Here is a 15,912-nt window from a genome sequence, read left to right on the forward strand (position 1 = left end):
TTAGGTAGTTTCCATATCATTGCTATTATGAATAATGTTGCAATGAACATGGGAGTGTGGATAGCATTACAAAATGGTAATTTAATTTTCTTATATACACTGGAAATAGATTGCTGGGTCATATAGTAGTTCTATTTTTGATTTCTATAGAAACTTGTGTACTGTTTTCCATAATGACTGAAGTAACCTACATTCCCACCAACAGTGTACAAGAATACCCTTTTCTCCACACCCTCATCAATATTTTTTAATCCCTTGACATTTTGATAATAGTCATCCTAATAGGTCTGAGGGAATATCTCATAGAGGTTTTGATTGTATTTCCCTGATAATTGATGAGATTGTGCTACTTTTCATAGACCTGTTAGCCATTTCTATGTCTTCTTTGGAGAAATGTCTATATAGGCTTTTTGCCCATTTTTTTAGTTGGGCAATTTGTTTTTCCACTATTGAATTGCATGGGTTCTTTTTAAATTTTTACTGTTAACCTCTTATCAGATATATGAGTAGCAAATAATTTTTCAACCTATAGGTTGTCATCTGGTTTTGCTTATTGTTTTCTCTGCTATGGAGAAGTTGTTTAGTTTTATGTAGCCCCATTTATTTATTTTTGCTTTTGTGACCTGAACTTTTGATGTGCTATACAAAAATATATTACAAGGCTGATGTCCAGAAGTTCCCCTAGGAGTTTTATCGTTTTGGGTCTTACATTTAAGTCTTTAATCCATTTTGAGTGATTTCGTATATAGTATAAGATAATTTCTTATTTTCTTTTTTGTATATGGAAATGCAGTTTTCCTAGAACCATTGATTGGAAAGAATGTTTTTCTCCATTGTGTCCTCTTGGTGCCCTTGTCAATAATTAGTTGACCATATATATATATAAAATTCCACTGGACTATGTATCTCTTTTTTTATCCTTAACATACTGCTTTGATTATTATAACTTAGTAATGTAATTTTAAATCAGGAGGTGTGATGTCTCTAATTCTTTTTTTCCCTCAAAATTATTATAGCTTTTTTTGGGTTTTTTTGTTCCATATGAACTTTAGAATTGTTTTGTCTACATTCTAAAAGAATATCATTAAAATTTTGGTAAGGGTTGCCTTAAGTCTGTGTATTGCATCAGGTAGGACGGTCATCATAACAATGTTAATTATTTTATTTTAAAAACATGGGATATTTTCCCATTTATCTGTGCCTTCTTCAATTTCTATTATCCATGTTTTATAATATACAGTGTACAAATCTTTTTCCTTGGTTAAATTTATTCCAAGGGTTTATTTTTAATGCTATCATAAGTGTTATTGTTTGTTTGCCTTATTCAATTAGGACATTGTGTAAAAATGCTATTTTTATCATGCTGATTTTGTACTCTGTAACTTTACTGAATTTATTTATTAGTTCCAAAAGTTTTTTGTGGAATCTTTTACGTTTTCTATATATAGGAACACATCTTCTGCAAATTGAGATAATTTTACTCTTCTTTTTAAGATTCGGATGCCTTTTAATTCATTTTATGTGTGTTAGTGTTGCTAGTATTTCCCAATCTAAGTTAAATAGAAGTGTTAAGAGTAGGCATCCTTGTCTTGCACTGGATCTTTATTTGATTTTTTTTATTATAACATTAGTTATAAGTTTTTCATAAAAGGCCTTTAATGTGTTAAAAATCTTTCCTTCTAGACCTAGACTGTTTAGAGTTTTTTATCAATAAAAGATATTGTATTTTTTCAAATATTCTGTCAGTTGAGATGGTCATGTGGTTTTTATCTTTCACTTTGTTAATATGGTGTATCACATTGCTTGATTTGCATATGTTAAACTATCCCGCTTGGTCATGGTATATACTCTTTGTATGTATATGTATGTATGTATGTATGTATTTATTTGGAAAGGTCTTTGCTATAGGGTGCATGCGCTCACCAGAAAGAGAAAAACAGAGAGACAGAAAGAGAAAAATCACCCCCCGAGGGGCTCGCCCCGCCACAATCCCTTCTCCTCCCTTCTCCTCTTGGGATCTTGGGCACGCATGCACACGCACCTGGCGTGAGTTTAAGCCACCAAGTCTGGGACTCAAACTGCGGTCGGCTACATGAGAGTCAGCAACATAGCCATTATTGCCAACTGCTGGCCCCGATATATACTCTTTTTAATGAGTTGTTGGACTTGTTTTGCTAATACTTTTCTGAAAAGTTTTGCATCAATAGCCATCAAAGGAACTGGCCTATACTTTTTTCTTGTGATGTATTTGTCTCAAAGTTACACCAGCTTTGTAAAATATGTTTGGAAGTATTCCTTCTAGCTCTTCCTTTCAAAAGAGCTTAAGAGTATTCTTATTAACTGGCCTTTGAATATTTGACAGAATTCAACTGTTTTAAAATTTTATTTTACTACCAGCAATATGAAGACAGTCTTTTAACATACTCATCAACACTTAATTTTGACTTTTTTTATTTTATTTTTAATTTGCTATAAGGCACATGTGCACACTAGAGAGAGAGAGAGAGAAAGAGAGAGAGAGAAAGCAATCCACCAGGTCCAGGACTCAAACCTCAGTCAGCCATGTGGGAGTCCAGCACCTTAACCATCACAACACCTGCCAGTCCTTCGACTCATTTTTTTTAAGAATTATTTTATTTAATCTTATTCATCATCTCTTTTTTTTTAATTTTACCAGAGAGATAGAGAGCAAAAATGAGAAAGCAAGCCTCCAGGTCCAGGACACAAACTGCAGTTGGCCATGTGAGAGTCTAGTGCCTTAACTGCAACACCACCTACCTGTCCCAATTTTGACTCTTTCATTATGGCCATTTTCATGGGTGTGTGGTGGCAGTTCGTTTGGGGTTTAATTTTCATTTTAATAATGGCTAGTGATATTTAATAACTTTTCATGTCCTTATTTTTTATTTATCTTTCTTGGTGAAATTTCTGTTCATATCTTTCACCCATTTATTAAGTGGGTTATTTGTTTTCTAATTAAGTTGTAAGAGTTTTTAAGTATTGGCATACAATTCTCTTTGTTTGTTTTAAAGAAGAATTATTTTATTTAACTTGAGTTATTTATTTTTTTATTTTAATTTGACCAGAGAGGGACAGGGTGAGAGAGAGAGAGAGAGAGGAAGTGAGAAAGCAAGCTGCCAGGTCTGGGACTTAAACCCTTAACCACCATGCTACCTGCTGGCTTGACATACAGGCCTTTTATCAAATATATTATATGTAAATATTTTCACTGAGTCTATGGCTTGGTGAATTTTCTTCCCTTAATAATGCCTTTTAAAGTGCTAAGTTCTTGGAGCCAGGTGGTGATGCAGTAATAACACAACTGTACCCACATGAAAAGGGTCCTAGATCCACATTCCAGAGCTTCACTGAGCACATCAAGTGTGTGGAAGTGCCCATGATCCAGGCTAAGCTGAGACTGAAAGTGCATCACAGCATGAAGATCCTGTTGGAATGCCTGCCTGCTCTCTTGCTCTCTCTCTCTCTCTCTCTCTCTCTCCCTCTCCCTTTCTCTCTGTCTCTCTCTCGCTCGCTTTCCCTCTCAGAGAAAATAAATAAACTTTTAAAGACAATACAAAAGGGCCAAGCAGGTGGCATGGTGATTAAAACACTATATCCCCACATGCCAACCACGTTTGAGTCCCAGACCTAGCAGCTTGAAGATCACCATGGGCACATGTGCTTGCATGACCACAGTCCCCAGAGAAGCATGGAGGAGAAGGGATTGCAATGTGGCCATCTCCCTGAGGGAGGGGGGCAGAATTTCCACTTTCTCTCTCTCTCTCTGTCTCTAATTCTCTCAAGTGGATGAGTGCACAGGCCCTATGGCAAAAACCTAAAAAATAAATAAATAAATACCAAATAAAGTGCTAATTCTAAATGTTTCATTATATTTTTTATTTCATTTTCTTCTATACATTTAATCACATTATTTAGCTTACAAGATTAATATTTCAACAAATGAGACCAGCAATTAGTGTAAAGGCTATGTCGCTGAATTCCCTTGTAGTCGACCATGGTTCGACTCCTGGACAAGGTGGCTTAAACTCACACCGGGTGCATGTACGTGCGTGCCCAAAATCCTGAGGAGAATGGAGGAGAAGGGATTGCGGCATGGCCATCCACCCTAGGGGGATGATTTCTCTCTTTCTGTCTCTGTCTCTCTCTGTCTTTCTGGTGAGCACATGCGCCCTGTAGCAAAAACCTATATATATATATATATATATATTTCAACAGGTGAACATTTCTCCCTAGCCCAGTTGATAAAACAATAAAATATCTTCAACAGATAATACCACATTTCTTTGTCCCATTAGTGCTTTGCCTCCCCATTTTTCTTCTATATGACCTTCCTCAGACCCTACTCCTTCACACACACTATATCTGGTATTTACATCCATGATAAAGCCTACTTTTTTTTTAGCAAAGTGTTTTTAGTGTCATATCTAAGAAATATTTGCCTACTCATGGTTGCAAATATTTTCTCCTATGTTTACCTTATGTTTCTTAGCACTTATATTTAGGTCCTTAATCCATTTTGAGTTAATTTTTGCATGTGGTGATAAAAGCATCTAAGTTCTTTTTGCTCATGGGTACCCAATTATCCTGGAACTACTTGTTGAAATGACTAGCCTTTCCCTGATTAAATTGTCTTGGTATCTGTGTTATAAGTGCAAGGGGTTATTTCTGGACCCTCTCAATCCTTTTTATCAATACTTGCACCAGTACCGCACTATCTTGATTACTGTAGCTCTATCATAAGTTTTGAAATTGGAGAATTCAGGTTTGTTTCTTGGGACTTTAAGGCAAACTTGCACACCAATCTGGAGACCTGTTAAGCCAGTGGCATTGCTGAACACCAGGGTGCCTGTGGCAGCAGGCCCTAAAGCCAGGACCAGTCGCTCATCCTCTGCCCCTTCCCCGCTTGCCTTTGAACTCTCAGAACCACAGTGTTATCAGTAGCACTCGGTGTGCATTGCATGCCGCATGATTTTTTCTTTGCTTCTGCAGTGAAGTTTATTAGTTCAATTGAAGGTTTATCACTCCTTACAAATAGGGACACCCAGGACAAGTGACAACAGTGCATGGTACTGGTGAGCAACAGGGAGGCAGACCAGAAAAGAGATCGCCAATTTTCTAATTATGCACACTTTTTAACACTCAGAGATACCTTGAATAAGTTAGTAAGAAACGGATAGCTCACTAGATGGCTAGGGACAATCGCAGAAGCTCAAGAAACATGAGTGACCAAAATAAATGCCTCTCCCCCAACTGAAATCGTCAAGCCCACATCACCCACAGTCAATAAAATGGGCATCATGGACATGTCAGATAAGCAATTCAGAATATTTATAGTGACCAACCTAACTGAGATGGAAGAGACAAGAGACAATGAGCTCCAGGAGATGAGGAAGTCCACCATGATTTGAAAGAAGAAATAGAAACCTTAAAAAGAACCAGATGGAATTACTAGGGTTGAAGAATGTGACACAGAAAAGCAAAACCTCCCTCGAAAGTATTAAAAGTAGATTAGATCAGGGACCAGCAGTTAGTGTAATGGCTATGTCACTGAACTCCCATGTAGTCGAACACAGTTCGAGTACCAGACCTGGTGGGTTAAACTCATGCTGGGCGTGTGTGCGTGCATGCCCAAGATCCCAAGAAGAGAATGGAGGAGAAGGGATTGCGGCATGGCCATCCCCCCTTGGGGGGTGATTTCCCGCTTTCTCTCTTCAACAATGAGAAGAAATGTGGAAAGAAACCACACTTGTGACTTTGGCCCATTGTTTTGTATCTGACCTGTTTCTAATTCTATTGTTGCATCTTCCTTTCTCCAAGGACTTGGTCCCAGTTGATAGCTATTTAGTTTTTATCTTCACAAAGTTCATTAAAGTTCATTACACTATTAGCAACTTTTGAACCTGGAATCCCAAAGGGTCCTTTTGTTTGTCTAATGAGATGATCCCTGTACACCTGTTGAAGACAAAACAGATATAACTTGCACCATTCTTATTAATATAGAATTTGCATGAAAAATAGTTTTCCTGTATAGAGGTCAAGACAGTGACTTTTCCCCAACTAAAGAGAGTTTCTCATCATTACAAAAGTCATAATTCTTTTAACTATAAAAGAATATATAAGCATTTTTCCTAAAATTAAGAAACAGAAAATATCCTTCAGTAGTGTCTTCGTAAGACTTACTGACAGTAAAAGACATTTGCGAAAGACCTCTGAGAAATCGTGAGCGATGAGAACCTAAGAGACCTCTGACCACTCCCAGACTTACCAGTGAGTGCAAATCTGTGAAAAAATATTTTAATGTGAAAAATTTTATAGTACATACCATAACTAACAAACTCCTGCTCATGCTGAGTTATTTTGAGGCTCTTTGCAAATTGCCCACAGAAGCCATGTACAGCAATCTGAAAGGTGAGTATGATTAACTTAGTCATGCTGCTTGACCACTATCCAGAACTCAAGTAGGTCAAAGTTTCGGGGCAGAATGCTTTAACTTACGTGTTTCAAAACCTAGGTCTGAAATAATTATGCACAATGCTTCTCAATAGGAAGCACTCTATAAGAATCAATAGGTGGGGCCGGCAAGTGGCGTGGTGGTTAAAGGCACTAGATTCCCACATGAATGACCGCAGTTTGAGTCCCAGACCTGGTGGCTTCCTCTCTCTCTCTCTCTCTCTCTCTCTCTCTCTCTCTCTCTCTCTCTCTCTCTCTCGTCAAATTAAAAAAAAAAAATAAAAAATGGAAATAAATAAATAATTCTTTAAAAAAGAATCAATAGGATGTCACTATTTTTCTAACAAAGGCATTTTAATTTAAAAATATATTTAAAAACTTCATGAAGGCACCCTTTAGAGGAGTTTTAAAAGTAGACCAGTACATTTTCAGAGAGGAAAATATTGGCTTCTCAACCTAGTAAAAATGTCTCACTAAAGTTTTTTTTTTTTTGCTATATAACTTTAATATCCACCACTAGAAATAATTCCCTCCATTTAATTAGCAATATCATAAGTATAATTCAAATGATAAAACATGCTACTATTAGCAAGACAACACAATAAATAAACCTTCATACACTATTCCTGCATGAGTTTACCCATTATTAGATAAGACTAGGACACTAATAGATAATGATTTTTGCAAAGGCAAAAATTAGAATATTATGGATTCACTAATCTTGATCCAGGTTAAAGAGACTTTGGTGGGTACTATATCAGAAGACAAGGAAGGACAATAGGAATGTTTCTCAATTTCTTTTTTTAAGTTTTTTTTTAAAAGAATTATTTATTTTACTTATTCATTCACTTTATTTTAATTTGACCAGAGAGAAAGAGGGAAAGTGAGAAAGCAAGCCACCAGGTCCAGGACTTGAACCCTGGTGGCCATGTGGGAGTGTCCAGCGCCTTAACCACCACACCACCTGCTGGTCCCAGGAATGTTTGTCAGTTTCAACATTTGGTATAGTGATCATTCCCTGACTGGTTCTACAGTACCTGGGAAGAAAGTAACTAATATTCTGGCCATTTATTGTTAGTTAAATTGAGTACAACAAAAAAGATAATCTGACACCCAAATCAGAATCCTTTCTACAAATCCAGAACACTCAGAAGTGTGGTGTGATCAAATGTTGAAAATGGACATTATACCCGCAATAGGAAGGAAAGACTCATATTTTCTCAGTCTCAGGGGAAATACACCTCAAGATTATTGTGGGAAATATGTTGAAACAGCCAAGAGAAAACCATTCATATTCCAATCTAATCAAGGTCTCCTGGGAAGATTCTGTTTCATCACAGTAATGAGAAAAATTGAAAGCCTTGGAGACAATGACTGCAAATGGGAAACATTTTAGTTGCTAAAAATGTAATTAACTATTATTGTTAAAGAACAACTATCTCTTTGCAATGGTCCCTAACTCAGAAATAAAAAAAGCCCTGGACAGTGATTCATCTAGTTCTCTGTGACTTGATAGATAGCATCACAAAAAGGGTATCAGTAATTTTTGCAAAAGATAAAGAGAAGTCAGTCAGTCAAATACTTGCGTGAGTAGAGTTTTGTAGTAGTTATAACTTGGGTTTCTGTAGTCAAACTTCTTGGATTCCTATTTCTGTTTTATTACTTCCTAAATTGGTGACCTTGGGCAAGATTTTGATATTTCTGGATCTTGTTTTCCTCCTCAGGAAAATGAGGAGTAAATTACAACAAGCCTCAAAGATTGCTTTGAGAATTAAATTAGGTAGTGTAAATATTTTTTCATAGTATCTGATGTTCAGTAACTGCCTTTTATTGGATCATCAGAAGTCATGACGTATTTTTCTAAGTTTTTCTATGTGAAAATGCATCATGACTTTTCCAACGACCCAATAAATGCTATTATCATTATCATTCCTTAGAGAGCATTGTTGGGAACCAGCAGTTAGCGTAATGGCTATGTCACTGGACTCCCACATAGTCGACCGTGGTTCGTGTCCCGGACCCGGTGGCTTAAAACTCACGCCGGGCGCGTGTGCGTGCGTGCCCAAGATCCCGAGAGGAGAATGGAGGAGAAGGGATTGCGGCATGACCATCCCCCCTGGGGGGTGATTTCTCGCTTTCTGTCTCTATGTCTCTCTCTGTCTGTCTGGCGAGCGCACGCGCCCTACAGTGAAAATCTCTCCAAAAAAAAAAAAGAGAGCATTGTTAATTAAGTTGAATACAACAAAAAGATATTCTTTGCCCTGGTATCTTCCATAAAAACTTATTCTTATTGAATAGAATTCCAAATTAGAAATGTATTGCCACTTAATAAACTGGGACAAGTGGCATAGTATGATTATTACCTTGTAAGACATTATAAATGAATTTATTTTCCAGATCTCCTATGTCACTAATGGTAAATTTTCCTGGTAGTAATGAAGAGATGAAATAAAAAGTTGGAATAAGCAAATAAACACATTAGAAGAGACAGCCTTCCTAATGGGTGAGTTGAAACCAGGAAAAAAAAAAAAAAAAAAGGAGAGAGAGAGAAAAAAATTTTTAATTTAACTTGAGGAACCAGCATATGGCATAATGGTTACATTGCTGGACTCCCAAACAGTTGACCATGGTTCAAGTCCCAGACCCAGTGACTTAAAACTTGGGCCAGGCCCATGTGTGTGCCCAAAATCCTGAGAGGAGAATGGAGGAGAAGGGATTACAGTATGGTCATCCCCCCTGGGGGAATGATTTCTCATTTTCTGTATTTCTGTATCTCTCTATCTCTCTCTGTCTCCCTATAGCAAGAATCTCTCTCAAAAAAAAAAACTGTATTTGATATGGTGGAAGAAACACATGGACTTAGAATTTGGGAAACTTGAATTCTCTCTTTAACTTTGTACTTAACAAGCCTGATGACTGCCAACTATTTGATTTCCATCTTCAAAAGTGAGGAACTTGCTAAAATAATATTTAAGGTCCTTGCATATTTCTTAACCTGTACAATTGTCTTAAGTACTTGATCATTTTATTCGTAGTAACCTGGCACAATTTTCCCTAAGATATTTTCTTTCTCATTTATAATATGTAAAAGGGAAACATGGCACATAGAGGAGATGAAAGAGATCTTTGATAAATTAGTGGGGACAACTATCTCAATATGATTACCAAAAAAAAAAAAGAGAGAGAGAGAGACCTAAGACAAGCTCAGAAGAGAATATGAAAGATGTGGCTACTGAGGAGATGGGAAGTGAATATCTCAAGGAACAATGTTTGAATTAAGAGATTTAGGAAAGGAATCACATCAGAATGTGCCAACGATGTAGTTGAAAAATGTAAAAGAATCAAAAAGAATAAGTCACATGTTGCATGCAGTTGGATTCCATCCATGAAAAACATCTCTATCAACAAATACTAACTTGTTAGAACTTAAGAGTACTTCATAATTTTGTATTTTTTATTTTATAATTTCTGATTTACAATTAATCATTGTACATTTTTGCAGGGTACAATATGGTTTTGCAAAGTATGCATGCAGTGTGTGATAATCAAATCAAGGATATTATATTCATTATCTTCAACAAAATAAATTTGTTTTTAACTTCAAGAGCAGCAGAAAACTTAAATACATATATGGAACATGGTAAAGGTAACATCTAGGAATAAGGTAAAGAAAAAGGTGAGAGAAAGCATAGGAACCTGAGCAAACTCTATTCAGACAACAAGTCCTAGAAGTGAATTAGAAAGATTAAATACAATTTATTGATATTTGTTTAGTACCAGGCATGATGCTGAGCCCAAAAGAATTAGTTTGTTTAATATTCATAATAATCCATGAAAATACATACTATTTTCATTTTATAAAATTATAATAATAGTTATTATTTGCATTTCATGGACCAAGAAATGAAGACTATTACTGAACTTTCCCAGGTTTTTGGTCATTAAATGGTTGACCTGGGTCCAAGCCCTGGTATATCTCCTACCATGTTTTTTTTTTTAATTTTTTGCCATAGAGTGCATACACTTGCTGGAGAGAGACAGAGAAAAACAGAAGGAGGAAAAGTCACTCTCCCCCCCTCCCCCAGGGGGGATGGCCAGGTCAGAGGAGGAAAAGTCACTCTCCCCCCCCTCCCCCAGGGGGGATGGCCAGGTCACAATCCCTTCTCCTCCTGGGATTCTGGGCATGCATGCACATGTACCTGGCATGATTCTCAAGGCACCAAGTCCAAACTCGCCACTTTCTGGCCCCTCTTCTACCACATTCTTAATCTCTGCAGCTCCTGCAATTCACCCACATGGGCCCACTCTGGGGGCTCTCTAGGTCTGGGGTTCAAGTAGCTCAGCCAAATTCTTTCAGAAAAAGTGGAATAAAGAGATGAACAGGGAACCAACAGTTAGCGTAATGGCTATGTCGCTGGACTCGCACGTTGTCAACCGCGGTTCACGTACTGGACACAGTGGCTTAAAACTCACGCCAGGCGCGTGTGCGTACATGCCCAAGATCCCAAGAGGAGAATGGAGGAGAAGGGATTGTGGTGTGACCATCCCCTCTCGGGGGGTGATTTCTCGCTTTCTGTCTCTATGTCTCTCTCTGGCTGGCTGGTGAGCGCACGCGCCCTATAGCGAAAACCTCTCCAAAATAAAAAGAGATGAACAAAAATAGAATCCTCACTGGTAGGCCACTCTCTTCGACTCTAATCCTTCCCCTATCACTCCACTCTTAACCCTAAATAGCTTAAGAATAGGCCAGCCTGTGACCTGCCTATTAAGGCAGCAGTGTCACATAGCCAACTGGGCAGTTTAAGTCCTGACCTCGCAGCTTGGGAAGTATGCTGGGTGCATGTGTATATGTGCCCAATATCCTGAAAGGAGAAGGAAATGGAGAGGAGGAATTGTGATGTGACCATACCCCTTTGGAGGAGAAGGGGGTGCGTGTATTCTCACTTCTCTTCTCTCTCTGTCTCTCTCTGTACCTGCCCTCTGGGAACTTTTTAATTAATTATAACTTATGCTTACATGCTAATGAAATAACCTAGTATAATTCTAGATTATGACTAAAAATGACCACTTGTCTAATTCCTAAAATTACCTCAATACACTAAGGGGTTATTTTGGGTGTTTTTTTTATTGGTTTGGGGTATTTTTTTTTTTTTTGAGAGAAAGTTTTGCTATAGGGCACATGCGCTCACCAGAGAGAGACAGCGAGCAAGAAATCACTCCCCTGGGGGAATGGCTATGCTACAATTCCTTCTCTTCCATTCTCCTCTCAGGATTTTGTGTACACACAGCCACCATGAGTTTCAAACCTCCGGGTCCAAGACTTGAACAGCAGTTGGTCAAGTGAGAGTTCAGAGACAGAACCATTACACCATCTTCTGGTCTCTTGAACACATTTTAAATGTAACAAGTCAGCCAATTGTCAAAGACAAAATATCTGGTCTCATTCATTCAGTAACAATTTACTGAGTGTCTATTATATGCAAGGCAAGGAAGTAGTCTTGAATTTACAATGGTTTACAAAACAGATACGGTCTGTGTTCTCATGGAACTTACTATAAGTAGGAGATGGAGGTATATGTAAATGAAGAGGCCAGCAGGTGATGTGGTAGTTGAAAATACTGGACTCCCACATGACTGACCATGGTTTGAGTCCTGGACCTGGAGGCCTGCTTTCTCACTTTCCCTCTCTCTCTTTCTGTCTCTGGTCAAATTGGAAAGTAATAATAATAGCAAATAAAGTTAAATAAAATCATTATTTTTAAAAATTAAATGAATATGTAATTAAAAATTATAATAACTACTCTACAAGAAATCAACATAGTTGCATCTATACCATTGGGAATAAAGAGAACATAGATAAGATTCTCCAGGAAGACATCTTTGACAGAGTTATATTTAAACTGAACCTGAAAAATAACATCCACCATGAAAAAATGTAAGCAGAGTATTTCAAGGAGAGGGAAAACATTGCAAGAGCCCTGAAGTGGAAAAGAACTTGATATCTTCAAGAAACTGAAGAAGACCGGTATAGCTGGACAAGCAAGAGATGAATTAGGAGCGTTACACAGCAAAGTGATCACGAAGGACCTTATAAATCAGAGTGAGAAGTTCGAATTTTATTCCAATGGGAATAAAAAAAAAACATACCTCTTGAAACAGAGGTATAGGTCTCATGTATGGTTTTAAAAGATCACTCTGGTCTGTCTTTAAAATGGACTTATAAGACTGCTTTTGTGCAGTTCAGAAAGGGGAAAGAAGCCAAAAGGCATGAGGCACTTTATAAGACAATGTGGGTTATCATAGTGAGCAAAGAAACGGAGTCTGAGAGTAGAAAGATTTTAATTTCACACCCTGAGAGTCACCTCTGTTTACCTCATGTTATGTTCACCAAGATGATGAGCTCACCTAGAGGAATTATTTTCATGAGACTGCAAGCCATGCATGCTTTATGACAGTATTTTTTTGTTTATTAACACAGATAATGTGAAATAGCTTCATTTCTAAGGAGTCGGTCATCAATACTTGCCTTCACTATTGATATAATGTATATCAATGTAGTAATAACAATCATAAATTAAAGACTCTGGCCAGTCTCTAGAATATCACTCAGCAGTAGTACTCCAGTATCATTATTGATTGACTACCACTACTATAGCACTCTTGGTTGACAGGTAACAAATAAAATCAGTTTAGCTAATATTGTCAACTCACCCCACTTCTGGTGACTGTCATGCTGACAATCCCTTTCCTCAGTTTCATTTCTCTCTTTATTTTTATACACAGGCCAGACCCTCATCAGGAATCAGTGATGAAAAATTATACAGCAATAACAACATTCATTCTGGTGGGACTAACAGATGACCCAAATCTACAGATTCTGCTTTTTATCTTCCTGTTTCTAACCTATTCATTGAGCGTTGTTGGAAATCTGACCATTATCACTCTCACCTTGGTAGATTCCCACCTTAAAACACCTATGTACTTTTTCCTCCGAAATTTCTCCATTTTGGAAGTCTCATTTACAACTGTTTGCATTCCCAGATTTCTCTACACAATGGCATCTGGGGACAATACTGTTACCTATAATGCATGTGCCACTCAATTATTTTTTGTTGTCATCCTGGGTGTGACTGAGTTTTTTCTCCTGACAGCCATGTCCTATGACCGTTATGTGGCTATCTGCAAGCCCCTGCATTACATGACCATCATGAACAACAGAGTCTGCATCAAGTTCCTTATTGGCTGCTACATGATTGCTCTAGTCATCATCGTCCCACCATTTGGCATGGGTTTTGAGCTTGAATTTTGTGATTCCAATGTCATAGATCACTTTGGCTGTGATGCTGCCCCCATTCTGAAGATTACCTGTTCCGACACTGAGCTTATAGAACGGTTTGTCTTAATCTTGGCTGTGTTGACACTCCTTTTCACCTTAGTGTGTGTGATTTTGTCCTACACATATATTATCAGAACCATTCTTAGATTCCCTTCTGCCCAACAAAGGAAAAAGGCTTTTTCTACTTGTTCTTCCCACATAATTGTGGTTTCTATCACTTATGGAAGCTGCATCTTCATTTATGTTAAGCCGTCTGCAAAAGAAGGGGTAGCTGTTAATAAGGTGGTGTCAGTGCTCACTACCTCCGTTGCTCCTGTTATGAATCCCTTCATTTACACTCTGAGAAATAAGCAAGTGATACAAGCTTTCAAAGACATGATCAAAAGGATTGCGTCTATGTCAAAGAACTAAAGGACTACTGAGTGTAAAGTGACAAATTAAAAAATCAAGTCCTTATCTCTATTTTATTTTTCCCTAATTCTACATTAGTCATGGTTTTAATATAGTATAACCCCATTTTCTTACACCTAGATGCAATTATTGATACAAGTATTAATTAATCTTTTTTAGCTCAATCTATTCCCAGAAACACAGGAGAATAAATTTTCAGCAAATGTTTATAACAACAAAACTGTTATTAGTTACAGAAGCAAGAAACTATTACTTACAGAAGCAAGAAATGAAGACAACCTCAATTTCCTATCATACTGATGCTTATCGGCTCCTCTTGCACTCACTGATATGTCTTAATTTGAGCTCCAAACTTCCCAGGAACATCGGCGATGGTAATCTATGACTGCAAGAATGACCTGTCATCACCCTGTTTGATAAACTCATTATTCTATCTCTCCCACTTTTCTGAGAGAAATAAACATAGATTAAAATTTTCCTCTAGGGGCCAGCAGGTGATGTGGTGGTTGAGGGTGCTGGACTACCACATGGCCAACTGTGGTTCAAGTCCAGACCTGGTGGCTTGCTTTCTCACTCTCTCTCTCTCTCCTTCTCTGGTCAAATTACAAATAATTAATTAATTAATTAAGTTAACTAAAAAATAATTCTTAAAAATTTTTCTCTAATTTCATCCACCTTAAAATTGTACAACTTCTTTTTATAAAAGCCTCAACTCTGTCTAAATACAATTCATATTTTATTATCTATGTATTTATCTGTGTATGTTAATGTACATGTGTTACCTTTTTTGTAATGTGAGCTTAACCATTTTAAAGGGGATAATGGAACAGACAAATTATAAATGGCAGTTTATACTTCATTCTATTCTATTATCCAAATTATTCACTGTAATGATTTTTATAATCATTTTTTAAATATTTCTAAAATTTTTTTACTTACTATAGACATGTGCACTTGCCAAAGAGAAAAGAGGGGTAGAATCAGAAAGCACCCCCCAGAGGGGGATGGCCATGCCACAATCCCTTCTCCATTCTCCTAGGATTTGGGGCACCCATGCACACATGCCTAGAATGTTTTTCAAGCCACTGGGTCGAGGGGAACTTGAACTGGGCAGTTGACCGTGTGGGATCCAGCCGTCTTAACTGCCACACCATCTGCTGACTCCAACCCACGAAAACATTTTTAAACACTTTTCTGTGTCAAAAAAAGATAATCTCAATTACAAAGGCTTAGAAAATTAACCAATGAATAAAGTGCTCAGTTTTTGCCTTTTCTACTTAGTCTCTCTTTATTCACTGCTTTTGTTCTTCCTCATAATTTTCTGTTGTTTATCTGATGCTCTAGGAAAATATGCTGGATCAGACATTAGAAAGTCCAATTACACCCTGGGTTTTTTTTTGGGGGGGGGGAGGTTTTCGCTATAGGGGAAGTGAGCTGATCAGACAGACAGACAGAGACATAGAGACAGAAAGCGAGAAATCACCCCTCAGGGAGGATGGTCATGCCGCAATCCCTTCTCCTCCATTCTCCTCTCGGGATCTTGGGCACGCACACACACGTGCCAGGCGTGAGTTTTAAGCCACCGGGTCCGGGACACGAAGCGCGGTCGACTACGTGGGAGTCCAGTGACATAGCCATTATGTTAACTGCTGGTTCCCACACCCTGGTTTTTCATTACTACCAACTGAGATGCA

At 37.7% G+C, this 15,912-nt stretch overlaps 1 protein-coding gene across 1 annotated transcript; it reads left to right on the forward strand.

Moving 5' to 3' along the window:
* Nucleotides 1-13,279: 13,279 nt before the first annotated feature.
* On the forward strand, nt 13,280-14,218 carry LOC102489210 (olfactory receptor 6C2-like). The gene has a single exon (XM_006165633.1). It carries the CDS (start codon nt 13,280-13,282, stop codon nt 14,216-14,218), a length of 939 nt encoding a protein of 312 aa, XP_006165695.1.
* The last annotated feature ends 1,694 nt before the right edge of the window (nt 14,219-15,912 follow it).

The sequence above is a fragment of the Tupaia chinensis genome, unplaced genomic scaffold, assembly GCF_000334495.1.
Source record: "Tupaia chinensis unplaced genomic scaffold, TupChi_1.0 Scaffold143970_1, whole genome shotgun sequence".
NCBI lineage: Eukaryota > Metazoa > Chordata > Mammalia > Scandentia > Tupaiidae > Tupaia > Tupaia belangeri.